Source organism: Bufo bufo, chromosome 5, assembly GCF_905171765.1.
Source record: "Bufo bufo chromosome 5, aBufBuf1.1, whole genome shotgun sequence".
In the NCBI taxonomy this organism is placed as follows: domain Eukaryota; kingdom Metazoa; phylum Chordata; class Amphibia; order Anura; family Bufonidae; genus Bufo; species Bufo bufo.
Window position 1 is genome coordinate 48,070,545 of NC_053393.1, and position 17,035 is coordinate 48,087,579.

At 48.0% G+C, this 17,035-nt stretch overlaps 1 protein-coding gene across 11 annotated transcripts in view; it reads left to right on the forward strand.

Moving 5' to 3' along the window:
* Positions 1–1,557: 1,557 nt before the first annotated feature.
* RIMS2 (regulating synaptic membrane exocytosis 2) overlaps positions 1,558–17,035 on the forward strand; it is a 638,194-nt gene continuing 622,716 nt past the window's right edge. For all 11 annotated transcript variants that reach the window (XM_040432551.1, XM_040432553.1, XM_040432561.1 and 8 more), the window contains exon 1: positions 1,558–2,053. In XM_040432551.1, coding sequence (XP_040288485.1) covers positions 1,899–2,053 — 155 coding nt within the window. In that variant the 5' untranslated portion in view covers positions 1,558–1,898. The remainder of the gene's footprint in view (positions 2,054–17,035) is intronic.

Genomic DNA, 17,035 nt, shown 5'->3' on the forward strand with positions numbered 1-17,035 from the left:
TCCAGGAATTGTGTACAGATCCTTGCAATATGGGGCCGTGCATTATCATGCTGCAACCTGAGGTGATGGTCGTGGATGAATGGCACAACAATGGGCCTCAGGATCTCGTCACGGTATCTCTGTGCATTCAAAATGCCATCAATAAAATACACCTGTGTTCGTTGTCCATAACATACGCCTGCCCATACCAGAACCCCACCGCCACCATGGGCCACTTGATCCACAACGTTGACGTCAGAAAACCGCTCACCCACCCGACGCCACACACGCTGTCTGCCATCTGCCCTGAACAGTGAAAACCGGGACTCATCCGTGAACAGAACGCCTCTCCAACGTGCCAGGCGCCATCAATGGTGAGCATTTGCCCACTCAAGTCGGTTACGACGATGAACTGTCGTCGGTGCAGACCCCGATGAGGACGACGAGCATGCAGATGAGCTTCCCTGAGACGGTTTCTGACAGTTTGTGCAGAAATTCTTTGGTTTTGTAAACCGATTCTTGCTGCAGCTGTCCGGGTGGCTGGTCTCAGACAATCATGGAGGTGAACATGCTGGATGTGGAGGTCCTGGGATGGTGTGGTTACACGTGGTCTGCGGTTGTGAGGCCGGTTGGATGTACTGCCAAATTCTCTGAAACGCCTTTGGAGACGGCTTATGGTAGAGACATGAACATTCATTGCACGGGCAACAGCTCTGGTAGACATTCCTGCTGTCAGCACGCCAATTTCACGCTCCCTCAAACGTTGCGACATCTGTGGCATTGTGCTGTGTGATCAAACTGCACATTTCAGAGTGACCTTTTATTGTGGGCAGTCTAAGGCACACCTGTGCAATATTCATGCTGTCTAATCCGCACCTTGATATGCCACACCTGTGAGGTGGGATGGATTATCTCGGCAAAGGAGAAGTGCTCACTAACACAGATTTAGACAGATTTGTGAAGAATATTTGAGAGTAATGGGTCTTCTGTGAATGTAGAAAATGTTTCAGATCTTTGAGTTCAGCTCATGCAAAATGGGAGCAAAACCGAAAGTGTTGCGTTTATAGTTTCGCTTAGTACATACATCTATCTCCTGATAGGTGCCAGATTATCAAATGTTCCAGATTATCAGATAGTCCTAGAATTTTTCTTCTAGTTATCCATCTGATAATGGGGATATTTTTTTGTTGTACTGGGGAAAGTCTAGATTAGGTTGGGACCGATTGTCAGATTATTGGAGCAGGATGACGGATTAGGCTACTTTCACACCTGCGTCAGGTGCGGATCCGCACCTATAATGCAAACGCTTGTGTCCGTTCAGAACGGATCCGTTTGCATTACCATGAACAAAAAAAAACATATTCCTTTGCTCCTGTCCTGCAGCGGTTAAGGCTCCGATGATCCGGCAGGTGCCTGTCTGTAGTAGGAGCCATCTGGTCATCTGTGAGACGTCTCCGGAAGAGGATAGCCATCAGTTCACCTCCTCCCCTTCCACCTAGCTGTGACAGGCGCATGCGCAGCTCCGTCCACTAGCAGCAGCAGCAGCAGCCCTGCCTCCTCCCCCATCCATCTCCAGCTGCTGTCACCGTGCGGCTCTCTCCAGCCCCCTCAGCTCACGAGCAGGGACACCTTGCACCGTCTGTGGGGCGCAGGGGGGAGGGGGGAAAAAAACAACCCAAAAACCCGCGGGGGCATTCAATAGCACGAAGCTGGAATGTCCCTCCAAGACCCGGCTCTGGGACGCAGCACCGTGCACGGAGGCGCCTTCATCTGCGGCTGGTGACCCATGTCTTCTCCTCCGGCTCCTCTGGATGTCCGCCCCCGTCACCGCGGATCGCCGTGATTGATGCTCTGTGTCCGGCTTGAGCTCCAGCAGTATTCCCGATCGGTGTGTGTGTGTCCGCCGCTCCTCCGCCAACATGTCCGCTCCTCTCGGGCCCAGGGGCGGCCCTCTGCCTCCCGCACAGCCGCTGGTGCCGGATCTCAGCCACCTGACCGAGGACGAGAGGAAGACCATCCTGGCCGTCATGGACCGGCAGAAGAAGGAAGAGGAGAAGGAGCAGTCAGTCCTCAAGTAAGCATGTCTCCGTCCTGACCCGGGGGCAGGCTCCTCCTAAGGATGTCTGCACCAGCCCACCCTGGCATAGAAGAAACCCCAAATATCCGGCTCATATCCCCAAATCATTGCCTGCTGCAAATCCCTACCCCCCCCTCCTTCCCTTTAAAACGGGGATCACTGCAGAATACCCCCCCCCCCCATAAGCACCAGCTGGGGGGGGCTTTTTGAAAAAATTGAGCATCTGATCTGTGGTCAGGATTCGTGTGTCTCGTTGTGCCTGCTGGCAGCTGAGGGGTTAACGGGTGTATGTTTTGGAGAATATCACCCCCCCCCCCCCCTGTTGCCTGTATTTGATGTGCTCTGTCAGTTATATAAGCCACAGTCACTGTACCGTGTCATGAGACCGTCTTGGCCGTCGTGTCTTTTAACCCTTTAAATGCATTTGCTGTGTTTTTTTTGTTTTGTATTTTTTGTGCAATAATGCATTTTGCACCAGGCCTGCAAAGTATCGCAATAGGCTTTGCCTTATGTTAGAGGGGTGCAGCTTATTTGGGAAGAGAGGATAACAGTATGGATTCCGTAGTGTCAATCCCGCACTATTGCCGGGGCCTAGGCTTTTGGGTGGGTGATAGTAGCTGCCATCTTTGCCTAAAAACACATCCAAACTCCTTGCTCCCCTCCCCCCACATGGCGTGAACTCTCAGAACGGTTGCAGCAGTCGGCGGTGTAGTGACAGGGGGTTTGCTGCTTGCACGGCTGGGAGTTCAGCACCAGGGAGCTGTCCACGAGCGGCCGGGGATGGCTTCAGTCCTCGCGGACAGCCCTGTGTGCAGGCGCCGGAGGACGGAGAGCCTTTCACCGCCGCTCCCGTTATAATAATGCGGCCGTGGGATTAGAGGAGATGCATCCGTGCCGGCGGCATGCACGCTGCTGGGCACAGCCATGGCTTCTGCTGCCACAGTCCCGGCATTACAGAAAGCAGACAGGACGGTGGTGGGAAATCAGTGATACAGCGGAGACCGTCAGCAGAAGTCAGGCCTGCAGCTAGGGAGCCGGGGGTCGGAGGAACGGAGGAGGGGAGTGCTGCTCCATCACTGGAAACAGGGACATTAAAGGGGTTGTCTCCCTTCAGCAAGTGGCATTTATCATGAGAGGAATTGTCCTTCTTAAAGGGGTTGTCTCCCTTCAGCAAGTGGCATTTATCATGAGAGGAATTGTCCTTCTTAAAGGGGTTGTCTCACTTCAGCAAGTGGCATTTATCATGAGAGGAATTGTCCTTCTTAAAGGGGTTGTCTCACTTCAGCAAGTGGCATTTATCATGAGAGGAATTGTCCTCCTTAAAGGGGTTGTCTCACTTCAGCAAGTGGCATTTATCATGAGAGGAATTGTTCTCCTTAAAGGGGTTGTCTCACTTCAGCAAGTGGCATTTATCATGTAGGGGAAGTTAAAGGGGTATTCCCATCACAGACAATTGGGGCATAACGCTATATCCCACCTCCGGGACCCGCACCTACAACGAGAACGGAGCGGGGGAAATGAACGGAGGGTGCACTGTGCATGCGCAGCCGCCCTCCATTAATTTCTATGGGGCCACCAAAAATCGTCAGCCCCATAGAAATGAATGGGAGCAGGGGCCGCGCGTGTGCGGTGCCCTCCCATTCACTTCTATGGGAGCAGCGGAGAGCAGTGCTTGGTGGTGGACGGACCCTGGGAAATCCGGGGTCCTCCAGCCACAGCTCTCCTCGCTCCGTTCTCGTTGTAGGTGCGGGTCCCGGAGGTGGGATATAGCGTTATGCCCCAATTGTCTGTAATGGGAATACCCCTTTAACTTCCTCTACATGATAAATGCCACTTGCTGAAGTGAGACAACCCCTTTAAGGAGGACAATTCCTCTCATGATAAATGCCACTTGCTGAAGTGAGACAACCCCTTTAAGGAGGACAATTCCTCTCATGATAGATGCCATTTGCTGAAGTGAGAGAACCCCTTTACATTTCACTGTTTCTAGTGATGGAGCAGCATAAGTAGCAATTCCGGGGTCCTCCAGCCACAGCTCTCCCCGGCTCCGTTCTCCTTGTAGGTGCCGATCCCAGAGGTGGTACCCGCACCTATCAGACAATGGGTGCGTATCCTAGCGATATGCCCCCATTGTCTGTGATGGGAATACCCCTTTAATACAAGGCACTTACAAGTGTATTGTGATTGTCCATATTGCTTCCTTTGGTGGCTGGATTCATTTTCCCATCACGTAATGCACTGTTTATTTCCATGGGTTACGACCACCATGCAATCCATCAGTGGTGGTCGTGCTTTGGGAAAAGGTGCTGGCCTCTCTGGTGGCCGAGACCGTGGGAGTGCATAGGCACGCATGCGCAGCAGCCTCTATCCCGGCCACATCGTATCTGCGCTTCAGGAAAAAGCGCCAACCTATGCGCACTCCCGCAGTGCCGACTGGGATTGTCCCCTCTTCTACTGGGGGTGAAAGCTTGGGCAGGACTCTACCCTCTAAAGGAACAACTTTTAGCAAATGAGGCAGTGGAAAAATGGCCCAAAAGGTCATTGAAAAGGGTTTAGGTGGAAACCCTTCTGTCCTGTGTGGGGGGCCTGGTTTGATTATTGCTATTGGGCCCTTACTTCTCTATGTACGCCACTGATGATGGGAGTTGTAGTTGTGCAACAGCTGGAGAGTCACAGGTTGGGGATGACTGGCTTAGGGTGTGCTCACGTGTCGTTGGCTCGGCCAGGGTAAAAATTCCGTTCATCACGCGACCAGGTCAAGTTCTCATCCTCTGGATTTAAAGAATTTACTGGCAGTGAGCGGAGAGCTTAAAAAAACCTTGTGGAATTGATAGACAATGGTAATTAGAAAATTGTATTATTATTTTTGTGTGAAACTGCAAATTTATTTAATTTCTTTAAACGTTCCTCCAGTTTCCATGTATGAGGTTTATGTTGCTCCAGCCTCAGCCAAAGTTTGGAAAGTTTAGGACTTAGCTCTGTGGAACATTCAGTCCGTGAACTTTCGTATCATGGATGGTGGGTGTCTGGTCGGGCTTCGCTTGTTTGGGGTGATGTCCTACGCAGCTTTTTATGGAGATTTTTTAAGCCAAAGCCAGAAGTGGATCCAGCAGGAAGGAGAAGTAGGAGTCCTTCCTTTATATTTCTCTTTCCCTTCCAACCCAAGTCTTGATTTGGCTCAAAAAGTTGCATCAAAAACTACCACAAAAAGTTGTGTGACACCACCCTTAGGCCCCATTCAGACAACCATATGGCCGCTGTGGCACCTGCCGTATGCACTCCCTGCTGCAGTGCGGACCCACTTGCCTTGAATGGGTTCGTGATCCGCAACATACGGTAAAAGATAGGACTTGTCCTATCTTTTGTGGAGCGGAGGAATGGATCGGAAGCCCTCGGAAACACACAGAAGATCTCCCGTGGGCTTCTGGGTCCGTTCCTCCTGTCCGCAAAAGATAGCACATGTCCTGTCTTTTGCCATATGTTGCGGATCACGGACCTATTGAAGGCAAGTGGGTCCATACCGCAGCAGGGAGTTCATGCGGCCGGTGCCCGTGTTTTGTGGACCCGCTGTTTGTGGTCCGCAACACGAACATGGCAGCCATACAGTTGTCTGAGTGGGGCCTTAGTGTTCTTCCACACACACTCTTTTAGTCATTTCTTAGGCATTTTTGCCCATATGGCTTTTTGCATGTCTAGTGGTTTTTTTATATTTTTTTTTTAAAGGAAAGTTTTTGCCCGTCTGTATCATCGCTTCCTAAAAAAAAAAAAAATACCAGTGAGGGACAAAACCATGGATCCAGGGCGGGCAGCAATTTGAAAAAAATGCTGTTGACCCAATAATCGTACCTCAAGGGTGAGAAAAATGGGCAGAGTTGTAATACTTTATTTCACCTGTGGAGGTGCTGCAGGGATATTAAAGCGGTCCGCCGGTAAAAAAAAAATCAAATAAAAAATCACATTAGCTGAGGAACAAGCCAAAGCACTTTACATGGTGAGCGCCTTTTTATCTTCTCAGGCTGCTTCTATGCCATCCAAGATGGCCGCACCGCTTCTCAGACTACCTGATGTGCACCGTGCATTTGGTAGTCTAAGGCACTTCCTGCTGTCCTAGGATTGGCCAGCACTGCTCGTGTGAGCAATGCTGGCCAATCCGAGGGCAGGGCTAGACAAGTAGAACGTGTCTTGGACTCATGATCACAGTGTTCGGCCATCTTGGATGACAGAGGAGGAGCTGCTAGAAAGGAGCACATCTGTTAAGGCTAGTTTCACATCGGCAGTAAAGGTATCCAGCAGGCTGTTCTGGCAGAGGAACTGAGTTCATCACATCCGGCCTAGGCAGATACTGCCAGTCACCCCCGGAGCCCATTGCTTGCACCAGTTTTTGTCCGGTTGAAACGCTTATGCCCGAAACCAGCCAAATCAAATTGATTATAGTCCATGGGCTCCACCGGTGCACGGCCCTTTCTGTCTATTCTGGTTTGTACCTATGAAACTGCGCTTGGCAGCTGAAGACGTCTGTGTTGGTCCCATGTTCCTATGTGCCCGCATTGCTGAGAAATAGGATGTTTTAATATATGCAAATGAAACTAGGAGCAACGGGGGCGTTACCATTACACTTAGAGGCTCTGCTCTCTCTGCAACTGCTGCGCCCTCTGCACTTTGATAGGATCAGGAGTGATGTCAATTATACTGCCAGGTCCTGTCAATCAAAGTGCAGAAGGTGCAGCAGTTGCAGAGAGAGCAGAGCCTCTAGGTGTAATGGTAACGCCCCCGTTGCTCCTAGAGGCTCATTTGCATATATAAAAACATAATTTTTCTGAGCAATGCAGACACATATGAACATGGGACCAACACAGATATCTTCAGCTGCCAAGCGCACATGCCAGTGTCATAGGTACAAAACTGCTGACAGATGCCCTTTAAGTTCTGTCCGACTTGGCGCTTGTAGGGATCAGTCAGATGGTTCAATGTAAAATCTGTAACAGGGCCCTCACCCTCCTTGTGCCATTTATAACGCTGCTGTCTTCTCCTGTGGGCTTCTAGATGTGATCTTCGTAGTCTTCATGAGACAACCTTGAAGTCAAAATATCATAAAATTTAAAGAATTTTTTTTAAAAATTATTGCCCTGTAAGGGATTAACATAAAGAAAAATAGACAGCCACCTCTTCACCAGCGCTTCGGTCTCAGCAGGTGCACTGTTGCAGCCATTCACTGGTCTCTGCGGTGACGTGTCCCCGAGAGGCACGTAACTTCTGAGGCCAGTGAATGGCTGCTGCGGTGCATGTAAAGATGGACCTGAGGTGCCCCTGATTGGACAACTAAGGCAGTTTTCCGTTGCACCAGTTTTGATAAGTGTCCCCCTTTGACTCCGGTGGCAGATCCTCTTTAGCTGGTTGACCAGTGAGATAGTCAATGAACTTGATCTAAAGGAACCCGCTAAGAGGATTTCTACTGGTGAACGGCTAATTCCACGTGGGAGTATTACAACGAATGCAACAAGTATGTCAGGCTACCATGCTTAAAAAAATTACGTTTGATACAGCGAAAGATCAGACGTTCACACCCGCTGTTTTATCTCCTACGCTTTTTTTATATTTTTATTTTTTATATACGGTATGTGTTCATTTTTTGTGCTCCTTACCAGCTTCTTACACTTTATCTTATTGGTCATAGTGCAGGGTAAGGCCGCATGCACACGACCGTGGTGTGTTTTGCGGTCCGCAAATCGCGGATCAGCAAAACACGGACGGCGTCCGTGCGCGTTCCGCAATTTGCGGAACGGCACGGACAGCCTTTACATATAACTGCCTATTCTTGTCCACAAAGCGCGGACAAGAATAGGACATGTTCTATTTTTTTTTTTTGCGGGGCCACGGAACGGAGCAACGGATGCGGACATCTTTTGCGGCCCCATTGAAGTGAATGGGTCCGCATCCGAGCCGCCAAAACTGCGGCTCGGATGCGGACCAAAACAATGGCCGTTTGCATGAGGCCTAAGGCTACTTTCACACTTGCAGCAGAGTGATCCAGCAAGCAGTTCCGTTAATCCGGCAATCTGCATGCAAACGGAGAGCATTTGTAGACGGACCCGGATGCGGATCCATCTTACAAATGCATTGCAAGAACGGATCCGTCTCTCCGGATGTCATCCAGAGAAACGGATCCGTTCTATATATTTTTTTTTCACATTGCGCATGCGCAGACTGGAAGGACGGCTTCGGCATTACGGTATTTTTAATGCCGGATCCGGCACTAATACATTTCAATGTAAATTAATGCCGAATCCGGTATTCCGGAAACTGATCCGGAATTTTGGATGGAGATAATACCGCAGCATGCTTACGGTATTTCCTCCGTCCAAAACGCCGTTCAGTGACTGAACTGAAGACATCCTGAATGGTATGCTCTCCATTCAGAATGCATGGGGATAAAACTGATCAGTTATTTTCCGGTATTGAGCCCCTAGGACGGAACTCTGTGCCGGAAAAGAATAACGCTAGTGTGGAAGTACCCTAAATCCTTTAGAAAACCCGAGTGATGTCTTTCACTGGCACAATGATGTCACTGATGTTTAAAGGGGTTCTCCAAGATTTTGTAGCAGGGGGACAGTGTAAAATGAAAAAAAAAAAAAAGACCTTCCTCACCTTTATAATGTCCTACCTCTTCCACGCTTCTTCTCCAGTCCTCGTTGCTTCGTTCCCCGCTGAGCCTATATGGATGACATCACTTTTATTGAACCGCTGCAGCCAGTCACTGACCTCAGGGATCACATGGGCTCGAAGGGCCAGTAACTGGTCGTAGAGATCATGGGACCAGTGCAGGCCCTGCAGGAATCGGAGCATCGGGGACAGGAGAGGTGGCACAGGCCCGGCAAGACATTTCAAAGGTGAGTACGTTTTTTTTTTTTAAATTTCTTTAAATTTTACACTGCCTCCTGCTCACTGTGGTATTTTACAAAATCTTGGAGAGCCCCTTTAATTTTGTCATGCACTTCAACCGCCAGACATCACCATCACCTTAGGTATGTTGAGAATGCTTCTTGTTTCTCACTTTCTTCCTATATCCGCCATCTGTGCTCTTCTCCTCTTCTTCCCTTCATAGCTAGGGCCATCAAGTAGCTAATTACATCACCCATTTAGTCACTTAAAGGGGTTGCGTCACAAAACATATTCTACATTTTTCAAACCAGCACCTGGATCTGAATACTTTTGGAATGGCAAGTAATTAAAATTTTAGTATAGCCGCTGAGTTATTCAATGAAATGTATCTGTATAGCGCCACCTGCTGTTTGTTCTTTTCCTTTATATTTTGTCCGTCTCACTGAGCTGGTCGAATGTGGATAGTTTAAATCTTCAACTGCCACCAGCCGTATGTTCTGTTAGAAGCTGTTACCGTTACAGGGAGAGGGATGCAGCAGAAAGGACACGCCCCTGAGCTGTGATAGGGAGAGAGCTGCAGCAGGAAGGACACGTCCCTGAGAGAATCTAGCAGAACAAATGGCGCAATGAATGTGGAGATCTCTGGACCCATGTGAGGTACGGGGATGGTTCTAGCTTTGTTAGAAAGAGATAGTCATGTGCTATCTGATTTATTTTTTACATCAGTCATAGCATAACCCCTTTAAGACTTTTAGGATTATGTAGCCCCTGTTTTCCTGTTTCTCTTCCCCTCGCGTTGTGCACCTTGTGGGGGAGGGCGGGGGGGTGGGGTGTTTGGCAACCTCCTGCTCTTTGGCAGACCTGCGGAGGGAAACATATTTAACCCCTTCCCGGCGCTAGCTCCTTATCTTCCCAGCCTTGGCTTCTCCGCTTGGCTTTCAGAATGTAAACTTCAATTTTGACGCCGCTGCAGCCAATCGCTGACCTGTCCTCCTTGCGTCATGTGACCATTTGACATGAGGGGAGCAGATCAGTGCTGGGGTCAGCGATTGGCTGCAGTGGTGTCAAAACTAAAGGTTACATTGGCATTGATCACCTGCTTTTTACTGTATTTTACTCAAATTGCTCATTGGCTGTCTGCTCTTTTAGACAGAGCTGTGACCTGAGACTACAGATTAGCTACGGTGCCTGTCCGAAGTCTGGGGTAGTCTGAGACACGCCTCCTGTCTCATGATTGGTCCAGGCTGCTGCTGTCTCCCTCCCCTTTTAGCTCGGCCTCCTTGGATTGGCTGCTGTGTGTAAACACTAGCCTATCGCAGGCTCACCAGGAAGTCAGCGAATGGAGAGCTGCTTTCTATCACAGCAGAATGATTATAAAGTGCAGATTACTAAACCTCCAGTGATTATAAGGTAATTGGCGGGTGTATACTGAGGGGAAGGAGCCTATGGGGAGCCTGGAGGGCGGCTTTAATGGTCTGTGTCAGCCTGGTAGTGATAGGCTAGAAAAGTTAAGTACTAAAAAACCCATCGGGGGTCATTTATCAAACTGGTGTAAAGTAGAACTAGCTTAGTTGCCCATAGCAACCAATCAGATTCCTCCTTTCATTTTTCACAGCTCCCTTGGAAAATGAAAGGAGGAATCTGATTGGTTGCTATGGGCAATTAAGCCAGTTCTACTTTACACCAGTTTGATAAATGACCCCTATTGTGTCCTGAGGGAATCTCCGTATGAAACTTACGACTTGTGCTCCGCAGCAGCCTTTTGTCATTATGGGTAGAATTGCTATATCGCCAAGACCTCGGTGTTTTGTAACTTTTTTTAAAATGTTTTACGGTATTCTCCATAATTAGACGAGGCGGTGTAACCGCAGTCCGACACGGTTGTTAAAATTGAAGCCAGAAAACGGGTGTAAATTAGAATTGAAATCTACGGCGAATTGCTCTGCTAGATTTATTTCAAGCTGGCAGCTCAGGTGCGTGTGCGCATTCTCAGGGGGCGTGTCCTCTCTGCTGCAGCTGGTGGAAGTTTAGGGTTGGAACTGAGCGTGAGCGTCCACCTCAGTGAGCTGGACAAAGAGGTTTGAAAAAGAGCAAACAGCAGGTGGCGCTATACAGATAGATTTCAATGAATAACTCCGTAGCCATAATGAATTTTTAATTACATCCAATTGCAAAAGTATTCAGTTCTATGTGCTGGTTTGAAATAAATGTAGACAATTTTTCGTGGGACAACCCCTTTTTAAGGGATTTTCTGGAGATATACTGTACAATGATGGACTGTCGTAGGATCGCTCATCAATTTATAATTGGCTGGTGTTCAACCCCTGGGACCTGTTTGGTGTTCCAGACACAGTCTACTAATCGTAAGCTTAAACTGGCTGTGTAGACTGGCACGAGATCTATCACAGGGGCTCAGGCTGGAGCATAAAGGTGGTGCAGGGATAGGCACTTCTTATTTTATTTTACTTCATTAGGGCTCTTGCACACAAATGTTTTTTTTTTCCGTTTCCGTTCCGTCTTTTGCATTCCGTATACGGAACCATTTATTTCAATGGATCCGCAAAAAAAAGTATGCCTTCCATTTCCGTATTTCCGTTCAAACATAGAACATGTCCTATTATTGTCCGCATAACGGACAAGGATAGTGCTGTTCTATTTGAGGCCAGATGTTCCGTTGCGCAAAAAAACGGAATGCACACGGATGTCATCTGTGTTTTTTGTGGATCCGTTTTTTGCGGACCGCAAAATACTGAAAAAGACATACAGTCGTGTGCAAGAGGCCTCAGGGCTCGTTCACACGAACGTGTGATGCCCGTTGCTGTATTGCGGACCGCATTTGCGGATCCGCAATACACGGGCACCGTTCCGTGGCCATTCCGCTTCACAGATGTGGACCCATTCATTTCAATGGGTCAGCAAATCCAGAGATGCGGAACGGAAGAACGGAACACTACGGAGTGCTTCTTGGGGTTCCGTTCCGTGCCTCCGCTCCGCTCCGCAAAAAGATAGAACTTGCTCTATCTTTTTTCGGAACGGAAGGATCACGGATCGCGGACCCATTCAAGTGAATGGGTCTGCGATCCCCATGCGCCTGCCCCACGTACAGTGCCCGTGTATTGCGGACCGCAATTTGCAGTTCACAGCACAGGCACGGGCTTTACACGGTGGTGTGAACGAGCCCTTAGTCTTATTCTTCTTCTTATCCATCCGTGAAAATTCATAATTAGCCACTGGCCAACGTTTCGGTCTAATCCTAGACCTTAGTATTTGCAGCATGTTTTTTTTTTAATATTACCACCAGTGTTATAAACGGCACATGGTAGGCGGGCGGCACTGTTCGAGAATTTGCATTGGGCGCTTCAAGTTTATTAAACAATGCCGCCATATCGGTAATCATTATACAGATCTGGCATACCTCGTCACTGTTTCTCCGGCAGGTTGCGCCTTTTTCGCCTTTTCATTCTGCAATATTTGCTGCCTAGGGTAAAACATGTGCATTTCTTTTTTTTTTTTTTTTTTGTATGAGCTCTTTAATATATTAGCGATGCACCTCGATGCCAAATATTGACATAGTAAGCATTGGCTGCTCGCTGGGCAGAGCAGACATCTGGTGCCATGAGTAGCGTGTGTGGAGCTAAGTGGGTCAGTGTTGTCTGAGTGATTGTGATACCGATGGGCGGGGGTTTGTGCTGTTTTTTTGGAACAGTAATAACAGTGCCCTCCCTGGTGTTATGTCTCCTACTGCAAGCAAAGGAAAATGCTAAAATTACTTAGGGTGTGTTTACATCGCCTTTTATGCCTCTGTTTGAGGCAAAAAAGGCAGCTCGGATGTGGACCAAAACCACGGTCGTGTGTATGAGCCCTAAGGCTTAATGCACACGAACATATTTTATTTCCGTGTCCGCTCAGTTTTTTTTGCGGACCGTTTACGGAACCATTCATTTCAATGGGTCCGCAAAAAAAACTGAAGTTACTCCCTGTGCATTCCGTTTCCGTATGTCCGTTCAGCAAAAGGATAGAACATGTCCTATTATTGTCCACGGATCCGCAAAAAAATACGGATGACATCCGTGTGCATTCCGTATTTTGCGGAACGGAACAGCTGGCCCCTAATAGAACAGTATTATACTTTTCCGTAATGCGGACAATAATAGAAAAATGTTCAATTTTTTGGCATACGGACATACGGAAACTGAATGCACACAGAGTACCTTCCCTTTTTTTACGGGCCCATTGAAATGAATGGTTCTGTATACGGTCCGCAAAAGAAACGGAACGGACACGGAAAGAAAATAAGTTTGTGTGCATGAGCCCTTACGCACATATTATCATGAGCGGTGGAATATACGCTGCGTTTTCTCTCGGCAAAACTGATAAACTATATTTTTTTCTGGTTGCGCGGTTTTACAGCTAAGCAGCAGTTTACCACACCGCCATTAACAATCAAACTGCTTTTAGCGGCACTCAGTTTAAGAACCGCACAAATCTGCATGTCACGCAGTTTCGGCAGCATTGGGGGGGCTCCTTGGCTATGGTGACAGCCGCAAAGTTTGCTAAAAGAGGTTTAGGGTACGCTCACATGGTGGATTTTAACGCTGTCAAAATCCGCTGCGTACTCCATGGCATAAACCGCTTTGGTTCCTGCCGCGGTTGTCCACTTTGAATGCCGTGGACTCATTGAATGGAGCTAAACCGTGAGCAGAAACCTGTCGTTTATTCAGACACCGCACCAAGAAAGGACATGTCCCTGCTTGGCGCGGTCACGGCATTAAACCACCAGCCCTTGAACTGAAACTCTGCCTCCCTTTAAAAACAATGTGACGCAGTCACCTAACGCACCCACCAGTTTGGCGCAACTTTCGCACCAAAATTCCGATGGCAAATTCCGCCATGTTAATGGGCCCCTAATCTTTCTTCTGTCTCTTCCTATTATCTGCTTAATTCATAATTGTTCTGTTGCTCACAGTACACTTCCTCAGGGGGTTAGCTATAGAGGGAGCAGAGGTTGCCTGATCGTAAAAGGTCCCTCTGCTGCACATGATGGTTGTAGATAGACGATAACTTTAAATCTTGGCACGACCCTTTAAAGTTTCTGGGTCCTGAAAAAAATCTATAACAGGGCCCACCAAGAGAAGGACCCCCACGATCATTAGGTTATCCCCTATCCTTTGAATAAAGGATAACTACAGTAACTGATCATGAGGGTCAGACCGTGGGGTCCTTCTTGGCATTGGTGGGGGTTCCAGGGGCTGGACCCCACTGATCAGTTAGTCATCCTCTGTTCTGTGGATAAAGGATAACAATAAAACTTGAACAACTTTAAGTTGACCCTATGCGTGACCTTCCTAACTATTAGGCCCCTTTCACACGGGCGAGATTTCCGCGCGGGTGCGATGCGTGAGGTGAACGCACTGCACCCGCACTTAATCCGGACCCATTCATTTCTATGGGGCTGTGCACATGAGCGGTGATTTTCACGCATCACTTGTGTGTTGCGTGAAAATCGCAGCATGCTCTATATTGTGCGTTTTTCATGCAACGCAGGCCCCATAGAAGTGAATAGGGTTTGAAAATCGCAAGCAAGTGCGGATGCGGTGCGATTTTAACGCACGGTTGCTAGGAGACGATCGGGATGGGGACCCGATCATTATTATTTTCCCTTATAACATGGTTATAAGGGAGAATAATAGCATTCTGAATACAGAATGCATAGTACAATAGCGCTGGAGGGGTTAAAAATAAAATTTTTAACTCACCTTAATCCACTTGCTCGTGCAGCCCGGCTTCTCTTCTGTCTTCATCTTTGCTGTGCACAGGAAAAGGACCTGTGGTGACGTCACTGCGGTCATCACATGGTCCGTTACATGATCCATCACCATAGTGATGGATCATGTGATGGACCATGTGATGAGCGCAGTGACGTCATCAAAGGTCCTATTCCTGTGCACAGCAAAGATGAAGACAGAAGAGAAGCCGGGCTGCACGAGCAAGTGGATTAAGGTGAGTTAAATTTTTTTTTTTTTCTTTAACCCCTCCAGCGCTATTGTACTATGTATTCAGAATGCTATTATTTTCCTTTATAACCATGTTATAAGGGAAAATAATACAATCTACACAACACCTAACCCAAACCCGAACTTCTGTGAAGAAGTCCGGGTTCGGGTCTGGGCACCAAACATGCCGATTTTTCTCACACGTGTGCAAAACGCATTACAATGTTTTGCACTCGCGCGGGAAAATCATTTTTTCGCAACGCACCTGCATCTTATCCGGGCCAAAAACATGACGCCCGTGTGAAAGAGGCCGTACTCATCTGAATGTCATTAGAGTAGTGTTCAGCCAGGTACAATATTGGGCTTTGATAAAATGATAACCAGTAAGGCCTTTTTCATACGAGCGTGACGGATTGGCACTGGATGCGTTCAGTGAAACTCGCACCATTTTGCAAGCAAGTTCAGTCAGTTTTGTCGGCTATTGCGTTCAGTTTTTTCCGCGCGGGTGAAATGCGTTTTTTCACGTGCGTGATAAAAAACTGAAGGTTTACAAACAACATCTCCTAGCAACCATCAGTGAAAAATGCATTGAATCCGCACTTGCTTCCGGATGCAATGCGTTTATCACTGAAGCCCCATTCACTTCTATGGGGCCAGGGCTGCGTGAAAAACACAGAATATAGAACATGCTGCGATTTTCACGCAACGCAGAACTGATGCGTGAAAAAAAAAACGCTCAAGTACACAGACCCATTGAAATGAATGGGTCATGATTCAGTGCGGGTGCTATGCGTTCACATCACGCATTGCACCCGCGTGGAAAAGTCGCTCATGTGAAAGGGGCCTAATTGTTCCTTGGCATGGCCAGTAGTGGTGGGTTACCGTGGGAATAAATATTGTGTGGCGAGTGCTTCTAATTTTTTAGGAGAAAGGTGGTTAAACCAAGAGAGAACCCCAGTAATCATTGGGGTATGCTGGGCATTGTTGTGATCATTCGCATAACAGATCGTGTTGTAGCTTCCATTATGAATAGAAGCCATGATGCAAATGTGAACCATTTTGTAATTCTGTTCATGGTTTGCGTGAGCTCAGCGTCTAGTTCTTTGAGGTATATATGTGTTTTACCGTGAATTCTGAGGTCCGGGAATAAAGTAGGCTTGACACGGCTTAGACGCATAAAAGGTTTGCTAACCTATGATAAGATACGTAAAAGATATATGTACAAAAAGATAAAACACAGAGTAAAGTAAGTAACAGTCACCTAGGCCGAGAACAAATGAACGAGCTCCCCATAGACCAACTCCAAGCATGGCATCTGGCCAATGCCTATATGATACAGATAGAGGTAGCAAGACACATCTTAGGCTACTTTCACACTAGCGTTTTAGTTTTCCAGTATTGAGATCCTTCATAGGGGCTGGAAAAAAACGCTTCCGTTTTGTCCCCATTCACTGTCAATGGGGACAAAACTGAACAGAACGGAGCGCTCCAAAATGCATTCCGTTCCGTTTAGTTGCGTTTCCATACCGGAGAGCAAACCGCAACATGTTGTAGTTTGCTTTCCGTCCTGGGATGCGAAGCATGACCCCCAATGCAAGTCAATGGGGACGGATCCGTTTTTCTGACACAATAGAAAACAGATCCATCCCCCATTGACTTACAGTGTTGTTCATGACTGATCCGTCTTGGCTATGTTGAAGATAATACAACCGGATCCGTTCATAACGGTTGTATTATCAGTAACGGAAGCGTTTTTGCTGAACCCTGACGGATCCAGTAAAAACGCTGGTGTGAAAGTCGCCTTACCCTGATGATGTCCTCGTTGGAGCTGGAGGTCTTTGTTACATACCTAGTTGTTTTCTAACATCCTGGCCCCTCCTGAAGGTCTTCAGTGTGCAGTACGCATGTACAGTTACTTCAGACCTTAGGAACGTGGCCTGGCACTTGGTACCACTAACAGCTACGTTAAAATTAAACCTTGCCACACAATATGTCTCTTAGGCCCCCTGCACACGAACGTGTGCGCCCCGTGGTCGTGCTGCGGCCCGCAAAATGCACGAACACTGTCTGTGGGACAGCCACAGCGGATCGCGGACCCATTCACTTG